Raw genomic sequence first — 26,873 nt, 5'->3', positions numbered from 1 at the left:
GCGCGTTAATATTACATGTTGTTTACTTCAACAACTTACCACTTACTCGCCTTGTTGCAGAATCCAGCTTGGGAGATGAATGGGTTTAGGGGAAGCCAGAGCTCCTGGATCATTTTCCCCCATTAGGATCCCTGAGAACAGTCCCGAGCTCTGCACACAGAGGCACTTTATTTGGGCTACCTTGTTTATTTGCATAGAAATGCCAGCATTTATACAAATGGTATGTGTACTCAACTTCTCTCTCCATCATCTGAAAACAGTATCATCTACAAAATGTATCTTTTCATCTAGCCAGATGTGTGCTGTAAATATAAAATATTCCTCTCTCTTCCATTCTCTAAAAAATGCTGGAAGGTATAATATGGAATTTTCCATGTCTCCAATACTAGAATTTTAACAAGAATCATTGGAAGAGAGCTTCTTTTGCAGGTGGGAAATGAAGTGGGGTACTGGAGAGAGCGCCCAGCTATAGCGGCAGAGAACCTCTGGCCTTCTCTGCTCGCTAGTATCCTGTATTACTTTGTGTAAGTCTTTACACTTTCTAGGTGTCAGTTATATCCTCATGCACGAAACAGCTGATAAAGTACCTGACTAGTCTGTACATTCTATGAGGCTCTCATAAGCCTGCAAATGATTTTGGAAGCTCTATTAGGGACTATCTGTAAATGTGTGATTTGGGTGGGTTCAAAGGGTCCGAGCTGAAAGAGCTGTCAGAACGGAAGGTAAATAACAGGGATAAAAGTGTGCTCCTCAATATCTAGCACTGAAGGTCTGAAAGGTCTTCGATACGTTTGCTGGTTCAAAAATTAGATTAAACATATAAATTCCTAACTTAAGCATTTGTGTTGCTTAATTTTAAGTGCCAACTTGACTAGGCTGGGGTGCCCCGTTGTTTGCTCAAACACCAATCTGCATGCATCTGTGAAGGTATGTTTTAGATGTGATTAATATTAAAATCAGTAGACTTTGAGTAAAGCAGATTAGTCTTCACAATGTGTGTGGGCCTTTTCCAATCTGCTGAAGGCCTGAAGAATAAGGACTGAGATTTCCCAAAGAAGAAAGAGTTCTGCCTCAAGATCAGATCATAGAAAACCTATTGAGTTTCCAGCCTGCTTCCCTATGACATTCAAACTCAAGACTGCTATTTCTACTCCTGCCTGAATTCACATCAACTCCTACCTGATTCTCCAGCCTGCCAGCCTTCCCTAAGGATTCTGGACTTGCTAGCCCCCACTACTGAGTGAGTCAATTTCTTAAAATAAATTTCTATGTATGTATATATTGGTTCAATTAAATTCTACTTTTCTGGATAATCCTAATACACCATTTGAATTCAGGATCCCTCAAAATAAGTTCATAGCTGGCTTGAAAAATGGCTTTACTTTGTTTATAAAGGCCAAAAATTAATAAAATGTTGGCTATCCTAACTAATAGCAAAACAGTAAAGGGGAGGAGGTGTACCCTGGGTGGGAATAAAACTTGGTAGTGTATTATTCTGTAAATGGGGATCAAAAATGGAGAATAACCTTTAGTTTGTTATGGGGTTTAAGTAAGTTAATATTTGTCTTATTTAGAACAGTGTTTAGGATAGTTGAGACATTTCCTTACCAGGTACCTAGTAAGCACTCAAATGTTTAACTGGTATTAATATTTTTATCAATAGCATTATGGTTATTAACTTTATTATTCTAGATATGTCCTTATCATATCTGCTCATGTAATAATTTAATCTTTATAACTACTCCATGTGGCAGGTGCTATATGTCCATTTGGCAGAAATGGCAAACGAAGCTTAAGGTCACAGAGCTAGTAAATGACAAAGCCTCAGCACAAATTCAACAGAAATAATAATGATTAGAAGGCTTAATCATGATCAGCCCTGTCCTCTTATGTACTTTAAGGAGCTGTTTTAATAACGAAGACAGAATGACACTTTGAAAAGCACTAAGCTCACACTGTGAAAAAAATGTAATAGAATTATTCCCCATGAATTCAAATATGTGTACATACAACAATTCAGTGTTTTGGCAAAAACTACAATTTGGTTCTGAAATGAATTTATATGTGTTAAATTAAGAATTTAGTTTTTAAGAGATTACCTTTAATCTCTTAGTTTAATACATATAAATTTTTTTTATTCAAAGAGCCTAACAGTTGCAAGTAAATTCCCACGCTAAAGCTGAGTACAATATACTGCTTGTCTTCTATCACACAAAAGCATTTATTTAAAAGCTAAGGCATGGTCTTTTTATTTTTTTTAAAAAAGCAAGTAGCCTCATAAATTAGTGAATCTAAATATGCCATTTTAAGATTCTGCAATAAATCTTAAATCATTTTTACCATTAATTTTATATATTGTATGCAATTATAAGAAATTACGCCATAATTACTTTTCCCCAAAACTTTAGTTACATTTAAATATCTGCAACCATCAAATCAGGTTAGCATATGCAAGAAACCATGTCAATCAATTCACAACTAATGTTAAGATAAAAAATTGAAAATAATTAGTATCTTACCTTGGGGTTCTTCTTGTCCACTCTCATCAAACAGCTTCATTAATCGATTATAGAGAATTCTATCATCACCTTCTAGGGTTTTAAAAGAATATATGCATGATAACTTTCTCATCAACTAATTTATAGATATGAAAATGTAATTACAAAAAGAAATTATTATATTAATCATCATGGTTATTTAGTTATATTATGGGTCATAGATACAAATTCTACTCAATATGCTGCTTTGTTCTGAAAAAAAAAAGCCCTTTTCTAAATCATTGATAATTGTAACAATTATTTTTAAATGTATATTGCAGTACATGCATAATATGATACTTCAACAAAAAGGATCTCATATTCAATGGATTATGATGTCTATTACTCAAGAATAATTTCAGAACAAGTAATTATGGTTTGTCAAATCATACAATGGAACATATAAGCATTTGGTCAAAATGAATGAGTGTCTTCGATTAGCTACTTTCTATATATCATATTTTTACTATGTATATATAAGAAACAACAAACTTAAATGGTCCTGGATTCTTTTATACATGCTATGATAACTTTCTCATCAACTAATTTATAGATATGAAAATGTAATTACAAAAAGAAATTATTATATTAATATAATATGATAGTAAATATGATAGTAAACATAATATGATAATATGATAGTAAACATAAGAATGTCTTAGTTCTTCTGTGAATTTAAAGCAACAAGGCCGTGTCATTACACACACACACCCAAAAAACTAATCCTAAAGACCAAGTTCCAGAAGAAGGTTAAAAGTTCATCCAGGTGGATCTCTTGCCACTAGAAAAAACCAAACATGAATGATGCAAGTTGGATGACCACCCAAGTCATTAGAACATACATGCACACATCAATAGATTAAACATATTCCCCTTCCCATGGAAGGCAATCAAAATAATTGTTTAAACTAAGACCTTTCTGACGTTTTCATTCTTTAAGTTAAAAGTCCTGAAAATTCTTGGTCTTCCCCTTCTGTCCATACCTGAGATCCCTTGAACACCAGTGTTGGAAAAAATCCAATGCCATCTATATTCATGGACTTGAAATGACTAAACAGGAAAGCCTACACTGTGGGGGGAAATGGAATATTTGAGAGAATGACAGAAAAGGGTCTGTGAAATTAGGATTGTCCACTCATTGCACCCTGAATATGACTTTTTCAAATATCAGTTGACTTGCAAATGTTCTCTTCCTGCTAAGGGCCAGCACAAACCTACTACTATGCCAACACTCAGGGAAAGGGGAGAGGGGCCATTCCCAAAAGATGTTTTGCAAGATTATGCATTAAGGAAGCATGGACCTTTATTCCAGCATTGACTGTAACTGTATAACTCTTAGTGGGATAGCTACAAAACTTATAAAGCTTATACATGGCTCATAAAATAATCTTATTGAGAAGCTAACAATAAGCAATACCAGACCCATAGATGTGGGGTTCTCTGCAGATATAATAAAAGCCCCAGTGGGATTAAATATAGACAGACCATCTTCTGGAGAGAGGCAGCATGGCACAGGCTTGGCATTAGGCAAATCTGCACCCAAATATCAGGTGGTTAGCTATCTAAACTGGAGAAATTTCTTAGAGTCCTTGAGCTTGAATCTCCATGGCCAGAAAACTGGATGATTTGAGGGTCAGCAAGATGACACTCATAAAGCACATACCTGCATGGCTGATGAAGAACAGGCACTCAGGAAAGAGTAGCCACTCACGTGTGCTTGAATGGTGTTTTGTTGTTATTGTATTTCTTTCCTTTTTTTTTTTTTTTTTGTGAGACAACATCTTGCACTGTCACCTGGGGTAGAGTGCAGTGGCACAATCAGCTCACTACAGCCTCAGCTCTTGTGCTCAATCCTCCTGCCTCAGCCTCCTGAGCAGTAGGTACTAGAGGTATGAACCACCACACTCAGCTAATTGTTTTTAATTTTTTGGTAGAGACGGGGTCTTACTATGTTGCCCAGGCTGGTCTCAAACTCCTGAGCTCAGGCAGTCCTCTCATTTCAGCCTCGCAAAGTGCTGAGATCTCAGGCATGAGCCAGCATGCCTGGTCTATTTGTTTGTTTGTTGTTAATTATCTAGTAATTGTATGAAGTGCCTAATTTTTCAACAGTTAGAGTTCTGTCATTCTGATCTAATATTTTTGTTTTCACCATGAAATAATAAGTTATAAACAACTTTTTGAGGATCGTCATAGAGGAAGCCAAACGTGAGGAACCTAACCAAGAGTTGCTATAGAAGTTCTGCTTCTCTGAGAAACCACCCCTCCAAGATGCCCCCAGTAGACTCATTCCTGAAGGGACGATAAGATTATATAACACAGACATGAAGGGCAAGAGAATAGCCCCTTCGAATTCAAATTCAACTATTTGGATTAAACTGTTCCCTTTCCCCTTCACAAGTCCTCCTCAAAGGGAAGGGCAGAGAAAGCCGGCAGGTCAAACACAACTCCTGAGGGAAAGAGAACAGACTGTGTCAGAGACAGGTAGACTCTGAATTCCACTCCACACTTGTCAGACCTGTGATCTTAGGAAAGATATTAAATCTCCCCAAGCTTGTTTTTCTCATCTTCAAAATGGGAATAATAATGTCTGCTTTGGAGAGATTTGTATTGGTTGGACAGTTACCGTATCCAACCTAACACATTCCTTGAGCGCTCAGTAAGTAATAATAACTGAGGTTTACAGGAGGCTCGCCATGTGTCAGATACCGTGCTTGGCAGTTTAAATTCATTTACTCATTTATTCATTAATTCAACAGATATTTATTGAGCACCTGCTCTCTGCCAACTGCTGTGCTAGGTTCTAAGAATTCATTGGTGAACAAAGTAGACATGATCTGTGCCCGCTTGTGTCCAGCAGATGGTCTAATAGGGGAGAGACACACTTCACAGATAATTGCACCAATCCATAGTTTGTCGGCCATTGTAATGAGTTCTATCAAGGAGGTATACATGGGGAATCATGTAGGTTAGTCAAGGGAGTTAAGAATTGACATTTAAGTTGAGCCTTTGTGAAGAGATGACACTGCCAGGGAAGGAGGGAAGGAGGTTGTCCCACTAGCTGTGAGGGTTCCGTGTTCAAGAGGAAAATAGCTCCATGCTTACAAGGAACAAAAAGAAATCCAGTGTGGCCGGAGCATGGTGAGCGAGTGGAAAAGATCGGAGATGAGGCTGAAACATGTATTGGTCTCTACCCTAAACGCAATAGGCAGCAGGGAGAGGGCTTCAATAAGGAAGTAGCAATATCTGATTTGATTCTAAAGATAATCACTCCAGATGGCGGATGAGGACAAAAGCTGTTCAGCCGTTCCAGGCAGGAGCTGAGGCTCACTTGGGATTGAGTGTGGGCAGTGGAGTTGCTCAGAGGCCACAGCTTATGAGGCGTGTTAGATCTTACTATTTTCATGTCAGCAAATAAACTGAACATCATAGGTGAGCCAAGCACCGTGCCAGATCCCAAGGATATTTAAGGTCCAGTGGAGAAGACGACCACTAAAGATAATTATAGCAATAAATATTTAACCAATAACTGGGGTGCACGCCAAAGGAAAAAAACCAAGGTGATAAGAGAAAGCTGCAGAGTTAAGGTTTGGTGATTAGGAGAACACATTTAATACATCAAATTAACAGGCCCTCATCACTCTTTGAAGAAGTATTATGAATTAATAAATGATTATTAGAGACAGTCTGTTATAATTAATTTTATGTGTCAACTTAGTTAGGCTATGGTGCCCAGTTGTTTAATCAAAACACCCATGTAGATTTGCTGTGAAAGTATTTTCTATATGTCATTAACATTTACAAGGATAGACTTTGACTAAAGGTTAATATCTAAATAAGTAGAGTTTGAGTAAAGAAGATGACCCTCCATAACATGAGTAGGCCCTTTATATGCTCAGTTGAAGCCCTTAAGAGAAAAGACCAGTTTCCCAAAGAAGAAGGAATGTGCTTCCACACAGCACCATAGAAATTACTCCTGTTTCCAGTCTGCTACCCTGCAAAATTCAGACTCCAGAATATAACATCAACTCTTACCTGATTTTCACATCAACTCTCATCTGAATTTCCAGCCTGCAACCTGCCTTACAAATAGACTTGCCAAGGCCCACAATCAAGGGAACCAATTCTTCAAAAATCTCTCTCTCTCTCTCTCTCTCTCTTCCCCCCTCTCTCATATACATATGTATGTGCTATGTAATATGCATATATTTTGTATACAGATATATCTTAGCAGGAGAGAGAGATCCTATTGGTTATGCCTCTTTGGAGAATTCTAATTTATAAACTATCATTACCTATATCAGGTCATATACAAAATTGGAAAATAATAAATGTTACACATCTACTATATAGCAGCACTGAAATCCATATTATATATTAAGTAAACGGTTACTTATTATTTCATTAAATCATTTTCAGGAATTATTACTTTACCATGAATTATTACACTCATTCATTACACAGAATTAATGATAAAGCAATTATTTGTTATTTTTACAATGTCTACTATATAAAAAAAAATGCTATATGCCCTTCTGGAATTTAGTGTAAAACAATAAAATAGTGGGGATAGTGAGTTATTTACACTGAAAAAGAGTGTCATTTCTATTAAACATTGCAAGTTTCCTGTCTACAGTGTTTCCCCTTGTCCCTTGACTTCCAGGAAACTCAAAGTATTAGTAAAAATGAGTGCTTAATTACAATAATAATATTATTGTCCTGTGTTTCTCATACACTGACTTCTTTCTTTCCTAGGTGTTCTCAAATCCCCCTTTCATCTTTACTTGGACTTTTCTATAACCATGTGCACTTATGCTTCTATTGTAAGCTGTCTCAAATTATTTTGGAAGTAGAGTTTAGATTATAAACAAATAAATATGAGAATAATCTCAACCAAAAGGAGACAGATGGAAGCAAACAGACCTTTGGGGTGTTCCCAAAACTCTGCTACCCAAAGCTCTGTGAACTGCAGAGCTGGGGCCCGCCCAGCAGCCCCACTGTCATGTGCCTGTGTGATCTTTAGCCCTGCTCTGCAGAGGAAGTGGGAAGATACGAGTGCTAATTAGTACTGTCTGACCCCCTAAATGCAGTAGCTGTGAAGGTCTGAGTGCTCAGCAAAAAGATAAAAAAGCCAGCATGAACTACAGACTCAAGACAGGGCTCCTTTGGAAGGCTGCTGAGCTGAGCTCTCTCTCTTTCTTTGCTCCTGCATCTCCTTGTTTCTTCCACTGCCCTCCCCATCTCACCTGCCAAAGACAATGGTTCATATCACTGAGAGTTTCTTATTTTGCCATCACTTGGACATTGAGACAAAATCTCGAAACTGGCAGAGGCAAGGCTTTTGGCCAATTGCTGTTCTGCACTGAATGAATGAATTCACCAATGGAAGCTATTACTAGAAGTAATCCAAAGTTAACGGGAGTACTTGATCCCACCTCGAACCAAGTCCCCTCTTTAAAGATGTATTATAATATTACTAAATTATTATATTATATATTATTTATATAATATGTTAGTACATATAATACATATCTTAATGTTTCTGGAAATAGTATCCTTTAAATAGATTTCATAAAAATAACATCCACTGGTGAAACTGGCAGTTCAATTTAAAGCCAATTTGTCATGACAGTAGTTTATGGAAAGTCCAGGTTATGATCCTTACGAAAGTCAACACATCACAAAATATCTTTGTCAAAGAGCCACTGTTTATTTTCCCCAAAAGTATTTTCAAATATCTGATATAAAAGTGTTATGTTTGATAATGGAATATTATAAACTACAATTCATCTTATAATGAATATCAGGTTAATCTTCACAGGTCTGCTATCTGGTCATATTAAGTTTAGAGGTTAATATCAAAGTGTAGGGTTGTACATTATTCGTTGGTTTTTGGACAAATATGTATCACATACTTATTATGTATGAGGCACTAATTGCTGAAAATATAGCAACTAATGAACAAGACACAGAGAGTCCCTTCCCACATGGAGTTTCCATGAAATTCTCATTTCTTGATACCATATGCAGAGTAGGAGCTTGGCTATGAGGAGTGTGCATTGTGTACAATTGCTCATGAAAATACTCTAGAAGCTGGCAGAAATGTATGGCAAACTGATCTTTTAATAGTCACATTTGGCCCATTGCACTTCATTTATATCATATTTATAGCATACAGGGTTCAAGGAAAATGAAACATAACTTATCTCATAGAAAATTTAGGAGACTAGAGAAAATCTTTTTTTCAACCATGAGTTCCTAAGCTGTAGGAGGAAAACAAATAGCATAGATGAAGTAAAAATATTGAAATTCTTGCCTATTTTGAGAGGAGAAGAAATCTGAAGTGTTCGATCTGTCCCAATGACAAGGAATATAAAAACGTTTTTCAACTCATATTTAAAAGTAAATCTTTCCAGTTAAGAAAGAAGTTTGGAGAGAGAAGAGCAAGAAAAACACTGAGGAAGAAATGAGGGAAGAAAATGGGAAGCAGAAGGGAAGAAAACGCGGGAAGGCAGTTAAGGGGAAGTGGGGGAAGTAAAAACAGCCAGCCAGGGCTCAGCAGGAAGAAGGCTGGCGGCAAACCCTCAGCCAGGCAGAGGGACAGCCCCCGCTTGTCCCCCACCCGCAGTGCCAGCACAGATCTGTGGGCGCAGCCAGAGAATGAGCTGCCTGCTCTAAAAGAGGAGACCTCAAGTGAGCCACGGGAGTTGGGTTAAGTCACCTTACCTAAATTAGGGAGTCCTTGCATGACAAACATTCTGCCAAATATAACTATGTATTGTGATCCCTGAGAAATTAAAACAGACTTCAATCCATAATTCCACTGATGCCCCTGCCCAAAAGTCACTGGAATCGTCTCTCTGCCCTCAAAGGTGTTTGGCAAATCAAAGGTTGAGATTTTCCTATTTCAAATTCACCTAGACTTTTGAGCTACCTGTGAAAACTGGCCTTGAGAACAAGTCTCTGTCTTATCCCATACATAGGTCTTTTGGTGGTATCTGTGGATTCTGCACCACTTAAAAATAGAATGGCTTTTATCAAAAAGTCCCAAACAACCAACATTGGCATGGATGCAGAGAGATAGGAACACTCACACACTGCTGGTAGGACTGCAAACTTGTACAACCTCTATGGAAAGCAACATGGAGATACCTCAAAGAATGAAAAGTAGAACTACCATTTGATCCAACAATTCCACTCACTATTGGGTATTTGCCCAAAGCAGAAAGGACATTTTATAAAAAAGACTCCTGCACTTGAATGTTTATAGCAGCACAATTTGCAATTGCAAAGATGTGGAAACAACCCAAATGCCCATCAAAACACGAGTGGATTAATAAAATGTGCTATATATATTCCATGGAGTACTACTTAGCCATAAAAAATGGTGAACTAATACCTTGTGTATTAACCTGGATGGAACTGGAGACCATTCTTCTAAGTAAAGTATCACAAGAATGGAGAAACAAGCACAGCGTGCACTTGCCACTAAATTGGAGCTAAGTGATCAACACTTGTTTGTATATATGGAAATAACATTGGAAATCAAGCAGGTGGGAGCGGGGAGGAGGGGATGGATAAATTCCCACCTAATGTGTATAATGCGCACTATCTGGGGGATGGGCACACTTATAACTCTGACTCAAATGGTGCAAAAGCAATTTTGTAACCAAAACATTTGTACCCCTGCAATATTCTGAAATTTTAAAAATCACACACAAAAAAATAGGTTGAGAGCTATTTAGCAAAACAACCATTGCACTGTGCTTGAGCCTTTTTGTGTGTGTAAGAATCCATCCCAGTCTTTCATTAAAAAGTGCAGATTTACTCCCACAATATCCTGAATTAAAATAATAATAATAATGAAAAATAAATTTTAAAAAAGTACAGATTTAATGACTGGTAGCCAATAGTGGGGTATGATCTTCTGGATTGCAAATAATTCTAAGTAGCATTCGTCACTGTCAATATCTCACCAATGATCTTTATAAACCCCAACGCATTTTATAACTATAAAATATACATAATGGTGTGCACCTAAAGAGCACTTTTGAATTGTTGTTTTACAACTGCAACTAGATTCACGATTACAGAAGATGAGATTGCTATCATACCATGGCATCTTCATGGTTCAAAACTTAGGTGGTGGTTCCATGCATGTGATGAAAGAAATTGTATGGAATTTCTGTATGGAAATCTCATGTGCTAGATGCATTTTAACAAAGAATGCTCATTTTAAATTCGAAGAACAGAGATGCATCTGTCAAGTGATGACGGTCCTCAGATGCTAGCACGGGCCTTATGAAGGCCCCAACCGCTTACGGTAGCGTCGGATGAGAGCAGACCGCTGCCTCTTTCCTCTGACCAGCTTGCTGTCCTTGATCACAAATTACCTTCACTGCCCATCATGTTGTTAGCGGTTAAAACTTACCATTTAAATTGTAAGCTGCAAAATCTAAACGGAACTGCATGTGTGATCTTTGTCACCTCATTTTCATGAATGGAAAAGAATATTCTGACACAAAAATTACATACTTAATTCTAGCTCACCTTCTCTGCTGACCTCCATCCCACACTGCCTTGGGTTTATTTCCTCATCCATCAGTGGGTCAAAGTAATTTCTGCTGTATTCATTTCCTGTGGAAAGTACACGAGGTAAGGGTCAGTGATTATTAGAAGCACATGAACCAAAATGTTAATTTTGAAATCGACACCAGCACAGAAGAACCGTTTTAGCTCTTTTATAAGTTTAATTTTTTTACAAGTCTTCCAGGCCTCCCTTTTTTGTAATTATCATCTTGCAAAAGGTCAGAAAAGGTAATTCAAGAAACAAGTTCATGTTATCTTTCTGTTGCTAAAAAGTTAATGAAAAAATTAGCAAACCTAGACTTTAGAATAATAATCAAAAAATTAAGTCAAAGTATTTTGAGGATATACTCCAAAAATGGATGTAGTTGGGTTATAATGATGTGTGGAGTTCACTGTTGACTGTATTTAGTCACTTGTATTTCACTAAGCATATCATATTATTGTGTCCAGAATTCCATTTGCCAACTTAGTGAAGTCTTATTTATGAGAAACTGTTGCAAAATTTCCATGTTGATAGTTGAATGAAAAGGAAGAGAGAGGGAAAGACAGAGAGGAAAGAAGGAAAGGAAAGAGGGAGAAGGGAAGGAAGGGAGAGGCTTATTTATAAGCATGTTTATGTCAACTTACATAACAAAAAGGGAAAGTACAAATGATTTAGCCAGAAATTTATTCAACACACATCAACAATCTCAACAACACACACCAAAATCTCACTTCCCGTTTCCCACGTATTCTGCCCTCATCACCATGACCAAACTATAGCATCGGGTATGACTTTGTAATGGAAAAAGGTCTGCTATCAATTTTCCCAATCTAGTGCCATACTTCCTGCAGACTGAAATGTATATGTCTGTTGCTACTAATTTGCATTCAGCAAAGTATAACCTCCTCTGATGATAATTCAAGTTCCCTCAAACACTACAAAAGAAATAAAGCATTGTAGAGTAAAAACAATGATTTTAAAAGTATGGCTCACAGGGAAGGGTTAATACATACCAGGTACACTGTGATATTCCATAGTGTATTTGTTTCAGGATCAAAAGTAATCCAAATAGCAGCTCCTTCTCCAAAGCTAAATGAAATTTTGATGTGAACCTACGTTTAATTTCTATTTCTGGGCTGACACATTTTTGCTGTCAGTCTCTGTTCTGTCAATGTAGTAAGTACAAGAACTGAAAGTCTGCCTTACCTTGAGGTCTCAATAAAGAAAAAAGAAATGAGTTCCATTTTTGTTACTTTATCTGTCAACAACTACTAGGCTGGTATGAATCTTGGTCGTGTGTAATCAAAGTCTTATGTACTGCAACGACAGCCATTCTTTCTCATTCTCTGTAATTGTTTGTTTGTTTCCTCTTCGACGAAGCCCTGTGACACTCTACACTCTCAGATGCTGGCAAAATAATTAACCTATATTAGAGCAGAGAGGGTAGCATATTCTTAGTATATTGCCATACCAGCGTCGGCCAGCTACTGGTGCCCACACTTCGGAGGTGTCCCCCAGTCCAACACAGAACTCAAGTTCTTTGCCCACTATAATAATTGGTTGGTAAATATTACCAAGATAATCAAGACCTTGGTGAGTGAAACAATACAAGACGTTTTTAACCAAAAGTCTGGAGAAGTGTATTTGGTTTTTAGGTTCTTGAGCCATTTTCATCCCTGTCGTCAGTTGAGATGTTGGGGTCCCGGCCGGCTCGCGTGAAAGAAGCTTGCCCAGTGGGAGCCACGCTGCTAAGTCTCCCTTCAGGATTCGATGTCTCCACACCCAACAAGGAGATGGGCGTGAGCAAGGACTGTGCAAATTGCTCCTTCTGCATTCGGCGTGGGGTGAGGAACTCGTGTGCAGTTACAGACAGACGCTGCTCCTGCAGTGATTGCTCCTGTTTCCCTGTCTGGGGTACCGGCCACGGCACTTCACAAGGAAAGAATTCTGGGGTATCTTGAGCAAAAAACCCTTGACACTCTTAGTACTGATTCCCTTTAAATATCCTCAAGTTCTATATTATATTACATATTTATAGAATTTATGTATTTTTATAATGTGTATGCATTTTATATTATATTTTAACTTCTGTTATGTATTGTTTTACAAATACAGTCTATACTTGTCTATTGTGTGTCTGCACCACTAAAATATAAACTCCATGAGGGCAAAGACGTTAGTTACCTTTTTGCTCACTGCATCACCCTCCGAACCTAGAATAGTGCCTGGCACCCAGAGCAGCTCATAACATGATCTCAATTCCATACTAAATAAATCTCTCTTGGAAACCTGTTGTAATCCCCTAATCTTTTCACTGGTTCTTTCTTGATTAAAATGAGTGACAAGTTATCATCTTTCATCACTTTTTCTTCCTCTCTTCCTTTCTGTTCCTACTTCCCTCTCTGATCTCCTTCACCACCCCACGACTTTTTTGGTTAATCAGGCGCTTCTAGGATCCAAGCACCGCGTCTGAATTTAAAAAACAAAACAAGAAAACCCTCTGAGAACAAGGAAGCTACATACGCACAGGCTAGTTCGGTTTAACACGGTGGTAAAGGACAGAGTCTGTTTGGGCCGGTGGGAGAAGCACCCAGCCCTCCTGGGAGCTTCGAAGAAGACTTCCTGGAGGAAACGCCACGTGATGGAAGTTTTTGAAACATGATTAGGAATTAGCCAAGTCAAAAATAAAAGGTGAAGAGACTGTCAACTGAGAGAGAAGCCTGGATAAAGGAGAAAAGACACAAAGGCATAGAGGGATGTTCCATGTTTTTTTTCAGCCTCCTGTAAGTTACAATTTAGTAACATGAATAACACAATCCAATCTTCTTCACTAGTCCACAATCAAGTTAACTAGTGTATTTGCTCAAATTTATTAGCACGTTGTTGTACAGTGTCACTGTATGATGTTGCATATCCATTCCTTCACTCAATCAATACTCACTGAGCACTTATTATGTGACTACAGCAGTAAAACCAAACACTCGAAAATCTTCCCCCATCACAGAGCTTACATTCTGTGAATGGAAAAATAAACACAATAAATGTGTATTTTATAGTTACTAGATGGCAGTAAACAATATGGGGAAAAAATAGTGCCAGGTAAGCATGATCAGATCTCCAGGAAGAGCTGGGGGCTGCATCTTGTGTGCATACTTTTGTTTCAAACGAAGGATGCTCTCAGAAGTAAGATATCATGCTTGCGAGACAATTGAGATATTGAAACTGTAATGTATTTATCATTATTTATAACATTATTTTGCCAATTGCTTGCTATAACATCAATCAGCCTATGAATTGAATAAGAAAATGCTGTCAAATATTAAAATTATTATTGCTTTCTATTGGTATTTCTTGCCCCAGTAAGCCAATAATTTGAACACAGCAGGCAGAGTTCGAAATGGTGAAGCACATGGAAACTGTTATAAATTTGGAAACAATGGACTTCATCTTAGCACTAGCTCCTTTTGCTTGTGTTTCATTGGATGGTGTCAGGATTTAATAAAATGAGATGGTTTTAGGAGAGGGTGTATATTACCAGAAGGTAGATTGCTAATAGAATAAATTCCTAGAAGTGTCCTAATCATTCAGAGTATGCTTTTGGATATATCTCAAATCATCTCACAGGAAAATTAACAGACCCACTGAGAAATTTAAAGTAGGGCATTTAGCAATACAAATACAATAGGCTTTAATATAGCTGATATTTAACTCTTTGTGATTTTCAGAAGAATAATGACAATGCCATATGCATATATACACATATATATAGAAGCGTAGTTCTATATTGACATAATTAGATGTGATACATAAAGTAATAAATCAATAAATTGGTACTGTCAATACTCTTGGTACTCTATTTTTGCGTTCAGCCTCCTGGCAATAGCTGCTTGATGTTTAGAATCAGCAACACTTAATGCATTTCTTGTGCACTTTTTACTGAACTGGAGGAGGAAAACACAGACACTTGCCTTCTGCCCTTCCACACATATCATGTTTTCCTATCATTTAACTCAGAGCAGCATAGAACATAATCAGGGCTTTTACTTAAATTGCACTGTACATGAACTTTGGTCAGGTAACCCTCCAGTGGGCACCCATGCAGTTCCTCAGGGGCCATAGGAGAGAATGAAATTGCCCACCAGGGGAAGGTTAGTACAAATCACCCAAGTGTCTTGACTCAACAAGGCAATCACTTCCTTTCAAATCAGCAACATTAATCAGAGAGGAAGAAAATCCGAATGCAACTATCTATTCCTTAGGAGGTTTTTATTGGCCCCATTTTGTCCCTTTCCTATAAATCCATCTTCTTCAGCTCAGCTTTTTATTACCAATCCCCACGTTTCCTATAATATGTTATAAACTAAGTAAACATATGAAAACTAAATAACTAAACAGTTTATATTCTATGATTATAGTCATGCACTAAATTTTTACAAAATAGGATATTCTTCTGAACATTATTCCTTTTAAAGGCATAAAGCCTAGAAAACTAAAATGAAATTTTATTCCTATGAACTTTATAAATAAATGTGTGAAAACATCACGTTTTCACTACTTTGAAAATCCAATACAAATATCTCAAGTTTAAATATCCATGGGACGAGACAGTTTACATAAATATATGAAACACAAATGTGCAAATCTGGGGATAGCACTAGAATATAGAGCAGTGAGAACTATGTCAGACCCAAACATGCTATACTAAATCCATTCAAATAGTGTTTTCATGGTGCTGATTTACAAATATTTTTAAACAAAAGGTAGCTAAAAATACAATAATACTTAATATGATAAAAATAGTTATCTTAAATTGAGTCTTCATTATACTAAAAACAAAAACCACAACAAAAACCCAAACAAACAATAAAACCTAATGACAAAACACAACTGTGACTTGGATGTCCACTATCAACATTATTAGCCAACATTCTCTTGGAAATCTTGGCCAAGGAGTTGGGGCAAAAATAAGGGAAACGTGCACTAAAATTATTGAAAATATTATATGTTATGTAATTATCTGAAGACAATATGATTCCATGCCATGAAAACATAAGAAATTTGACTTGAAAAACCTTCAGAACAAAGAGGAAGATATTATTTGAATAATATCTTGGTAAACAGCCAGATAATCATAAAGAATTGTTAACTTTTCTAAATGCCAACAATAACCACATGAAGATATAATGACTAAATAGCAAACCAAAACCCATAATAGAACTCCATATAACCTTCAATAATTAATATTAGGCTGTTATAGGAATCCATAGGTGGTCATCAAGTTTATTAAACTCACCTAAAAACTGAAACTTACATGAACAGAAGAGTTAAAAGCAGGAAGTTAAAAACAGGAAGATAGAAATGTGGTACCATCTCCCTTTTCTTCTTTCTGGAAAGGCTAACCTGTGCAAACTGGTCTGCTGCTAACACAATGCTCCAGAGCTGGTGCCATGTCGGACAAATTAGCTTTCTGGGCTGCTTGTTCCTACTTCCTTTCCAAATCTTGTGGGTATTTGATATATCAGTGATTTGAAAATCTAAATAGGGTAACAGTTGAAGTTTGCTAACAAGTTCTAATTAATTGAGCCATATTCTTTCTTCCCCCAAGGCCCTTCCTCATGGTAAATTATGAGGCACTTTAGCTCACAAACCACCAGAGTGCTATTGAGTGCGTAATTGCCTCAGGGTTTTATCCCTCGGTACCCTAAGGCATTCGTGCATCCTGAGCTGCTGGACCCAGAATCCTCAATGAGTTGAAGCACGTCCCTAAACACCCAACTCCTAAACAGGAAGACACCTCCAGTACTTAAGTAATTGTGGTAATTCAAAGGTTAAGTAATAAATATATTGGTTTTTCCCCCATATTTAAAAGTTTCCAAAAGGTTATATCAAAGCAGGCTTTCTTTCCTGCCTGGCAGCATTATATTATCTGTACATAAATTTATGTATACAATACATAAATTGTATGTATATTGTATGGAATACTGTATGTATATTGTATGTATATGTATATGTAAATTGTGTGTATATTGTATGGAATATTGCCTTTCAAAATACGAAGTATCTGACATTAGATATCAATCGTCCCTCTAATCTTTCCAATTGTGCCTTCATGCATTTAACAATATGTCTTCCTCGTGGATCTAAGATTATTTATATTTATGCATTGTATTTAAGGGTTCACTCAGGTAATAATGCTGTTCATCACACTGAAGCACACTTTGCTATTAAAACAATCAATATAATGGGTTGATAGATTGAATTTAGACAAAATTAATCATCTTTTCTCTAAAAAAATCTGATAATTTATAGACAAACTCTTTATCTCATGATTTACCATTTTTAATAAGGTTTTTGGTCAGTTAATCCAATGAAAGCTAAAGAAATCTTATTTTCTGTTAAATTCTTTTTGATAGAAAAAAAAATATCCAAAAGAAACTATAAATGGAATTATTTGGAGATTAAGGAATAATCTAAATTATGCTAAAAGCATAAAATACTAAGCATAAAAAACATATACTAAAAGTATGAAATACTAGGCCAGATGAGGTGGCTCAAATTGTAATCCCAGCACTTTGGGAGGAAGAGCCAAGAGGATCTCCTGAGGCCAGGAGTTCGAGACCAGTCTGGGCAACATAGCAATATCCCACTTTAAGTTTGCTATTTTTTTAATTAGCATTCCATGGTGGCACACACTGGCATCCCAGCTTGCTGGGAGGCTAAGGTGGGAGGATAACTTGAGCCCAGGAGTTGGAGGCTGAAATAAGCTATGATCATGCCACTGCCCTCCAGCCTGGGCAACGAAGTGAGATTCTGTCTCTAAAAAAAACAATAAATAAATAAATACTAAGGTCATAAAAAAATTTCTAGTAAAATTTTTCTTAAAATGAAAACACAACTATGAAACTACAGTTAAAACGGTGGTCTAATGAAGTTTTAAATTTATATGGAATTTCATTGATATAATGAAACTTCTTACTCTGGCAACAAAAAAGTCCTTTTAAAAATTTCACCTAATGTTTAAGAAGATGTAGGTGAACAATTCAGTGACCTGTCCAACTGCTAAGATAGGCACTATGTCACTAATGTATCAGAAAACTGATGTTTTTCTCTATGTATCTGTGTTTATACTAGCAAAGTCATTGGACCTCTATAAAATCAGCCATATGATCTCTAGTTCTGGCATTTCTAGATTCTAAGATTCTTAAGCATCCTTTTCATCATCATGTAGATCCCTGTGCCCACATTTTTTTTTATTTCGGCATATTATGGGGGTACAGATTTTAAGGTTTCAATAAATGCCCATTTCCCCCCCTCCCCCCAAAAGTCTGAGTCTCCATCATGACCATCCCCTAGATGGTGCACATCTCACTCATTATGTATGTATATACCCGCCCCCCCTCCCCCCTCCCACCTGCCCAATACCCTATTACTGTAGTACCTATGTGTCCACTTAGGTGCTACTCAGTTAATACCAGTTTGCTGGAGAATATATCTGGTGCTTGTTTTTCCATTCTTGGGATACTTCACTTAGTAGTATGGGTTCCAGCTCTAACCAGGAAAATATAAGATGTGCTATATCACCATTGTTTCTTAGAGCTGAATAGTACTCCATGGTATACATATACCACATTTTATTAATCCATTCTTGGATTGATGGGCACTTGGGCTGTTTCCACAGCCTTGCAATTATGAATTGTGCTGCTATAAACATTCGAGTGCAGGTGTCTTTTTTGTAGAGTGTCATTGGATCATTTGGGTAGATGCCCAGCAATGGGATTGCTGGATCAAATGGTAGATTCACTTGTATCGCTTTAAGGTACCTCCATATTGCTTTCCACAGAGGTTGAACTAGTTTGCAGTCCCACCAGCAGTGTAGGAGTGTTCCTCTCTCTCCGCAACCACGCCAGCATTTATTGTTTGGAGATTTTTTGATAAAGGCCAGACTTAAACCTAAGGTATGAAACTATTAGAACTCTAGAGGAAAAAGTTGGAAACACTCTCCTAGACATTGGCCTGGGCAAAGAGTTTATGAAGAAGTCCCCAAAGGCAATCACAGCAGCAACAAAAATAAATAAATGGGACATGATCAAACTACAAAGCTTCTGCACAGCCAAAGAAATAGTCATGAAAGTAAACAGACAACCTACAGAATGGGAGAAAATTTTTGCATCCTATGCATCTGATAAGGGACTGATAACTAGAATATACTTAGAACTCACGAAAATTAGGAAGAAAAAATCAAATAACCCCTGTGCCCACATTTTTATTTTAAAAGCATATGAATTTTGTTGGCATATAAACTTAATCAGTTTAAGTGTGTGAATCCCTCTGTCATCAATGAGCTGCAATAATAAAGTAATATCCCTGAAGTTAAAATGATTCTTATAAAGATTCTTTCTTCAAACAATGATTGTGACAGATTTTAGAAAATATTATTTTGCAAAGTCCTACATTGGCGCTTTCGCTAACTTCAATTTGAAGAGAAGATATAAAAATGACTATGCTTAAGAGTTGGTCAGGTGTTACCAATGGCGTCAATTTTAGCATTAACAGAAACAGAAAAGGACAACACAAGTAGACATTCTGCTGATTTCCCCAGAAAAACCGTCTGATTACCTGGGGGTAGGTAGTTCCTTCTGAGAAAAAAAAATTAAGTTTTCTTATTCTGTTGACATTCTCAAAATTATAATGTTTGATTAAAATTCCCTTTCTTAACTGTACAAACATTGTTTTAGAATTCTGTTGTTCCACTTAAAAAACAAAAGAGAGGACAGGAAAGGAAACTTAAATTGATTTATATAAACTGACCAGATATTTATACATCTAATATCTATATAAAATATTTCTGTATCTCAGCAGGAAGGATTCTTTCCTGAGGATTTATTTTTAGCCTTCCAAATCAATGAAAGAGATTCAAATCACTTAGGAGCCAAATGGTATCTAAAGACACAAATCCAGGTCAGTTCAATAAACCTAAAGCAAATGATTTCCCTATACATTTTCTTTTTCTTAATAATACTTGAGATGTCCCAAAGCAAAAAATATTTTTAAATGTTCCATAAATTTTATATAACACCTGTTTTCCATCTTAAGGGAAAAACAGCTATAAATGAGAACAGTGTAAACAGTTTTATACAATATCACTTCTAAAATAATCTAGGCTACGTGCACTATGGGGAAAAACAATTCTCATCACATATTTGCTCAGACACTTTGAATTATGCACTTAGCACAAATGTTTATATGTTATTTTTATTACAAGTTTTTGTACATGTGTATTTCTAATAGCGACAGTGGTCTGAAGATAAATTTAGGGCCATAATTAGAACACTAATCCAGGATTCCTCTACTTCATGCACAACCATTGTGGCTCTCCTTCTTTTAAATCAAACTACCCCTCATGTCTTCTGGAAAGATCTAAAGCTTTAGATCACTTATGCTCGGAACTCATTCCTCTCAGCTTCTTTGGGACACCTGCCATTTTCTTTCTCTACTGTTCAGCCTTCTGCGTCGCTGCCTGCTGTCAAGAATTCTATGCTGGTAATGATGCTCTTCAAACCACAAATGTCTCCACATCCATCATGACACCACTGGTGGCACCTCTGCTCCACAGAGCCACGTGAAAATTACTTCCCATCAATTCCAGAACCGCTGCGGGGCCACCCCAAGTGACTGTTGCTGCCCCTCACACTGATTCCTGCTGGTTCCCCTTGTTGGCCAGGCCATTTCTCCCCAGTATTCTCTCTGACTCTGATCAAACCTGAACTCACACCTCTGCCCATCCCACACTCCATCAGCAATGCCAAGTGAAGGGTACGGAGTGTGGCCTCTCCACCCCACCCTGCCACATACTGCCCTTCCGTTTACACAGAGCACCAGGTAGAGCTACCGAGGCCCCCTCAACTGATGGAGATCTCCAGTTTTCACTCCAAGCTCCTGTCCCTGAGTCCCAGGAATGAATGCCTGAGGATTAGACCACAGGACAATATGATTGGCAAACACTGTACTGTAATCAAAACTACCTTTCCTCTCTGGCCCTGAGATATTGGCATGAGATCAAGCTTGTGTGCCTGACTGTCTCTTTCCTTGGAATTAGTCCCTTCTCGGGAGGCATCTTAGTCTTTCTTAAAATGAAATTGCAACAAAAGAACCAGTCAAATGATGGCTAAAGACAGCTTTGTGAAGTTTGAATTTAATATGGAATTTCATTGACATAGTGCAGTCTCTTATTCTGATAGCCAAAAAGTACTTTCTTTAAAAACTTTTCCCAATATCTAAAGGGAACTAGGTTAAAAGAAAAAAAAGTAATTTTTTCTTTTTGTCCAACTGCTAAGATACTGACCACATCACTGATGTATCAGAAAACCTAAATTTCTATCTCAGTTTTTTCACTTAAGGTCTGAGTTTATATTAGGCAACTTTTAATTCACGAATCCTCAGATAAGGTAAGTCACACACACATGGTTTTCCTGCTTTTCCCACACATCTAGGAATGCTCAAAGAAATGGTATTTATAAAGTAGATGTAAAAATCTTTTATGACAAAAAACTGCTTTCTCAAGAGTGCCAGGTTAATCTGAGTCAATCAACTATAATCTCAAGACAGGCATATCTCATTTTATTGTGCTTTGCTTTATTGTGCTTTGCAGATACCGCATATTTCAGAAATTGAAGGTTTGTGGCAACCCTGCAGTAAGTCTTTCAGCATCATTTTCCAATACCATGTGCTCACTTCATGTCTCTGTGTCACAATTTGGTAATCTCACAATATTTCAGACATTTTTATTATTATGACATCTCCTATGGTGATCTGTGATAAGGGAACTTTGATGTTACTATTGTCATTGTTTTGGGGCACCATAAACCGCACACATATAAGGTGGCAAATTTAATCAGTAAATGTGTATATTCTGACTGCTCCACCAATGGGCCATTCCCCCAACTCTCCCTCTCCTCAGGCCTCCCTGTTTCCTGAGGCAATATTGAAACGAGGCCGATAAATAACCCTACAATGGCCTCTAACTGTTCCAAAGGAAGGAAGAGTCACACATCTCTCACATTAAATCAAAAGTTAGAAATGATCAAACTTAGTGAGGAAGGCACATCAAAAGCCAAGATAGGCCAAAAGCTAGACCTCTTGCACCAGTTAGCCAAGCTGTGAATGCAGAGGAAAAGTTCTCAAAGAAAATTAAAAGTGCTACTCCATTAACACATGAATTATTAGAAAGCAAAACAGCCTTATTGCTGATATGGAGAAAGTTTGAGCGATCCAGATAGAAGAGCCGAATAGCCCCAACATTCCCTTAAACCAAAACCTAATCCAGAGCAGGGTCTTAACTCTCTTCAATTCTGCAAAGACTGAAAGAGATGAGGAAGCTGCAGAAGAAGTTTGAAGGTAGCAGAAGTTGGTTCATGAAGTTTAAAGAAAGAGCCCAGTTCCATACACAAAACTACAAGATGAAGCAGAAAATGCTGATGAGAATCTAATGCAAGTCATCCAGAAGATCTAACTAAAATCATTGATGAAGATGGCTACACCAAACAATAGATTTTCAAATGTAGGTGAAACAGCTTTCTATTAGAAGAAGATGCCATCTAGGACTTTCATAACTAGAGAGAAGTCAATACCTAGATTCAAAGCTTTAAAGGACAGGCTGACTCCCTTCTTAGGGGCTAACATACCTGGTGACTTGAAGCCAATGCTCATGTACCATTCTAAAAATTTTAGGGTCCTTAAGAATTATGCTAACTCTATCTGTGCTTTGTAAGTGGGACAATGATGCTGGATGACAGCCTATCTTTTCATGCCATAATTTACTGAATATTTTAAGCCCACTGTTGAGACCTACTCCTGAGAAAGAAAAAAAAATTCCTTTCAAAATATTACTGCTCATTGACAATGCACGTGGCCACCCACAAGTTCTGATGGCAATGTATACTGAGATAAATGTTTTTTTCATGCCCACTAACAAGATCTACTTTGCAGCCATGGATGAAAGAGTAATTTTGACTTTCAAGTTTTATTATTCCAGAAATATATTTTGTAAGGCTATAGCTTCCATAGATAATAATTCCTCTGATGCATCTGGACAAAGTTAATTGAAAACTTTCTAAAAATTATTTACCATTCTAGATACCATTAAGAACATTAGTAATTCATGGGAGAAGGTCAAAATATAAACATTAATAGCAGTTTAGAAGAAGTTGATTCCAATTCTCATGGGTGACTTTGAAAGGTTCAAGACTCCAGTGGAGGAAGTAACTGCAAATGTGGTAGAAACAGCAAAAGAGCTAGAATTAGAAGCAGAGGTTGAAATGGGACTGTATTGCTGCAATCCCGTGATAATGCTTGAACAGTTGAGGAGCTGCTTTTTATAGATGAGTAAGAAAAGTGGTTTCTTGAGATGGAATATTCTCCTGGTGAAGATGTGAACACTGTTGAAGTGTCAATGGATTTAGAATATCACACACAAACTTAGTTGATAAAAAAGCAACAGGGTTTGAAAAGATTGGCTCCAATTTCGAAAGAAGTTCTACTGTGGGTGAAATGCTGACAAACATTATCATATGCTGCAGAGAAATCTTTCATGAAAGGAAGAGTCAATCAATAAGCCAAAGTTCATTGTTGTTTTATTTTAAGAAATTGCCACAGCCAAACCTTCAGCAGCCCTCACCCTGACCAGTCAGCAGCCATCAACGCTGAGACAAAACCCTTCACAGCAAAAAGATTATGACTCACTGAAGGCTCAGAAGATCATTAGCATTTTTTAGTAATAAAGTAGTTTTTAATTAAGGTGTATGTACATTAGTTTTAGACTTGATACTATTGCATGCTTAATAGACTATAGTATAGTGTAAATTTAACTTTTATATATACTGGGAAACCAAAAAATGTGCGTGACTATTGCAATATCTGCTTTATTGCAGTGATCTGGAACCAAACCTGCAATGTCTTTGGGATATACCAGTAGTTGCCCTCAATTTAGCTTTGCTGACATAATATATTTCATAAACATAGATATTTTTCACTCTGTTCTGTTTACTTTTATATTTCTCACACCTGGCATATTGCCTAAAAAATAAAACTGTTCAGCAAATATGCTTTTCAGTGATTGAGGAGGAATAAATAGAAAGATACATAAAGAATTTTTCGTGTTTTATATATAACTCCTAAGCAAAATATTGTATAAATTATTTTACATCCAACTATTTATGCATATACCATTCTATTTTCATTTAAGTTGTACTGACATTATTAACAACAAGATATGATCAGTAAATAACCAAAGACATATGGACCTTGGGGAACATATATCAAATATTTTTTTTTGGCTTATTTGTTTTTGCTGTCTTGCATCCATTTCCCGTCCCTAATGGCATCACAGTTTCCTAGTATCATTGTGAATAGTCTTGATGGGCCAGTAACTCCAGATTCCTCTCTCCAACTATAGAAACTAGGAGGGCTCCACAGAACCTGCTTCTCCTACCCCGTGGTAAAGCCAGGAGGCAGGCAAGTGGCAGATGCATGGTCAATCAAATGCTCTCTCCTAGGACTTTGAATTTTGAATAAGCAAAGTAAGGGTAAAAAGGACACTTGGCAATTACTCATCATGGTGGCAATCGCTGTATCAGAACTAGACTGCTCCTATGATACACTGTGTTTCCAACCTCTGTAACTCCAGGCACTTTGGTTTCTGCCTATTCCCACCATCAATTCTCAGGGCTCACAAAATCCTTCTGTTCAAATTAGTCAGAGATGGTTTCTGTTGCTTACCACCAAAAAACCCTAAGTGACACATGTCCACAGAAGCATCCTAACAGCCATTCTGCATCCTTGGAAGATGCTACCATGTGATGTCTAGCAAAGGAGCACAGCAACAACTGTAATCCTCAACTCCCAGGAAAAAATAGGGCAAAGGAGAGTTGGATCCCTCAATATTCTCAAATCTCAACGTATTGGTAAGTGCAACTATGCCTGCTTAAACAATAATGCATAAAATTTGTTACATCCATTTCCTTTCCTCTTATCAGTCTTGCAATAATCTCAGTGAGAGTTAGAAATTAAAAGGGAGAAAATTCTCAAGTGCAATTAAATCACTCACCATTAGTTTAACTGTCCTACCATCCAGTTGTATAATTATTTCTATTTTTTCCCATCCAAAGTCTTTCCTAGCCCCTTCTTGCATCTGTCACACATTTCATTTAACTGCCATTTAGAATACAGGCATTAGCTACCTTTTTAGTGCCACCATGTTATATCTTCAGAATATTCAAGATTCCCTTTCTACTCACCCAGCCCTCAGGCATTGTCAGGTTGAGAACCTAAGCCATCTCTCTCTTTCTCTCTCTCTCTCTCTCAAATTCTCAGCACGTGCTGTGGCTTCTCTAGCCATCTCCCTTTTCAACTGCTGTAATTTGGAACTTCTCATTCTATCGGGTGAATCCTCATCGGGCCAGGGTGTAGCTGGGATCAGGAAAGCAAAGTACACACGTGAACTCAGGTTCTGGGCAAGATAGAGGCAAGGACATGTGGCCTCAAATGGTCACATATATGAAATTCCACTGGGAATTTACAAAATAGGGTATCTAATGGTTTTGCTAATTGCCTGCCTCCCAATGCATTCCCAATGGGAATTCAAAGAAGAGTGTGAAGCAGAGCCTGGCAGACTTTCATCACACGTGAGGGAGCAAAGGCAGAGCAGGCTTGGAGGGGACGCAGGGACTGCAGGAAGGAAGGACTGAGACCTCTCTTCTGTCCCATTCTGTTTGCCATTCACATCCTGCGAAAATGACTGATGCCAATTTATATTGTCAGCTGTGCTGCATATTGTCATTTTCCATGGAAACCCATTGGGTGAATGAGCTTCAAAGGATATCTTAACATTGGAGTGCACTTGAGGATGCATGAAGTCCTGCCAAGTGACCTTGAGATCACTGATTGACTAAAAGTGGTTGCCTATTTTGCCTATTCCTAAAGATCAGCGTGTCTTTACTTTAATTACTTGACTACTATACTAAGGGACTCAATCCATCATCAATTTGAAATCTTTTTTATCTGTGATTTTGGCTTTAGAAAATCACTCTCCTAGACATTGATTTCATAATTTAAATTGCTATTTATCAAATAATTTTACATTTCCTTGAGATAAATCGGATAAAGTAAGGTTGGAATTCTACCACTCCCACAATGCTTTCTTTTAAAAAGTATCACAAAGGGGGGAATGTCTTGATATTTACTTATAAAATGACAATTTGAGGAAACTATAATAATACTGTGGGGAAAATATGTAACTATTTTGTATAAATAACCATATTGGCAGTTAATATAAATGTTCTTTGTAAAATTGTATTAACAAGAAACATTGTGTTCTATAATATCTAGCAGTTTTTAAATTCATGTATTTCAAATATTCTTCCTTGTTCACGTACCATAAAATTGCACATCTCATTTGCAATTAAATTTTTTGAAAGTTCTCTTGAGGGGGACAGGGAAGGGTAGAAATATATCAAATGTATTTTTTTAAATTGGCTATGTTCCAGAATAGAGATAGTGTAACCCCTTTCTATGTCAATGACTGGCTGTATTTGTAAGGATGATAAATCATCCCCCGAATTTTCATCTAAAGCTCCTTTTCTTTGATTCCTCGCACTCTGCTCTACTTTTGGGGTTATAAATTTTCTCTCTCTCCAGTTTCTAGACCAAGTCAACTGTCACATGCAAACATTCCCTCCATCCCTATTCCCATTTCTAAGATGTAGGGACTAAAC

General features: G+C 37.2%; 1 protein-coding gene across 1 annotated transcript in view; it reads right to left on the bottom strand.

Moving 5' to 3' along the window:
• Window positions 1-26,873, bottom strand: part of LOC105865113 (uncharacterized) — a 215,492-nt gene that overhangs the window by 179,494 nt on the left and 9,125 nt on the right. The window contains exon 4 of the mRNA XM_076010756.1: window positions 11,087-11,171. Within this exon, the coding sequence (XP_075866871.1) occupies window positions 11,087-11,171 (85 nt within the window). The remainder of the gene's footprint in view (window positions 1-11,086; window positions 11,172-26,873) is intronic.

This window comes from Microcebus murinus, chromosome 15 (assembly GCF_040939455.1).
Source record: "Microcebus murinus isolate Inina chromosome 15, M.murinus_Inina_mat1.0, whole genome shotgun sequence".
NCBI classification, from domain to species: Eukaryota; Metazoa; Chordata; class Mammalia; order Primates; family Cheirogaleidae; genus Microcebus; species Microcebus murinus.
The sequence above is the reverse complement of the archived record's forward strand: the minus strand, read 5'-3'. Positions and strand labels throughout refer to the sequence as shown.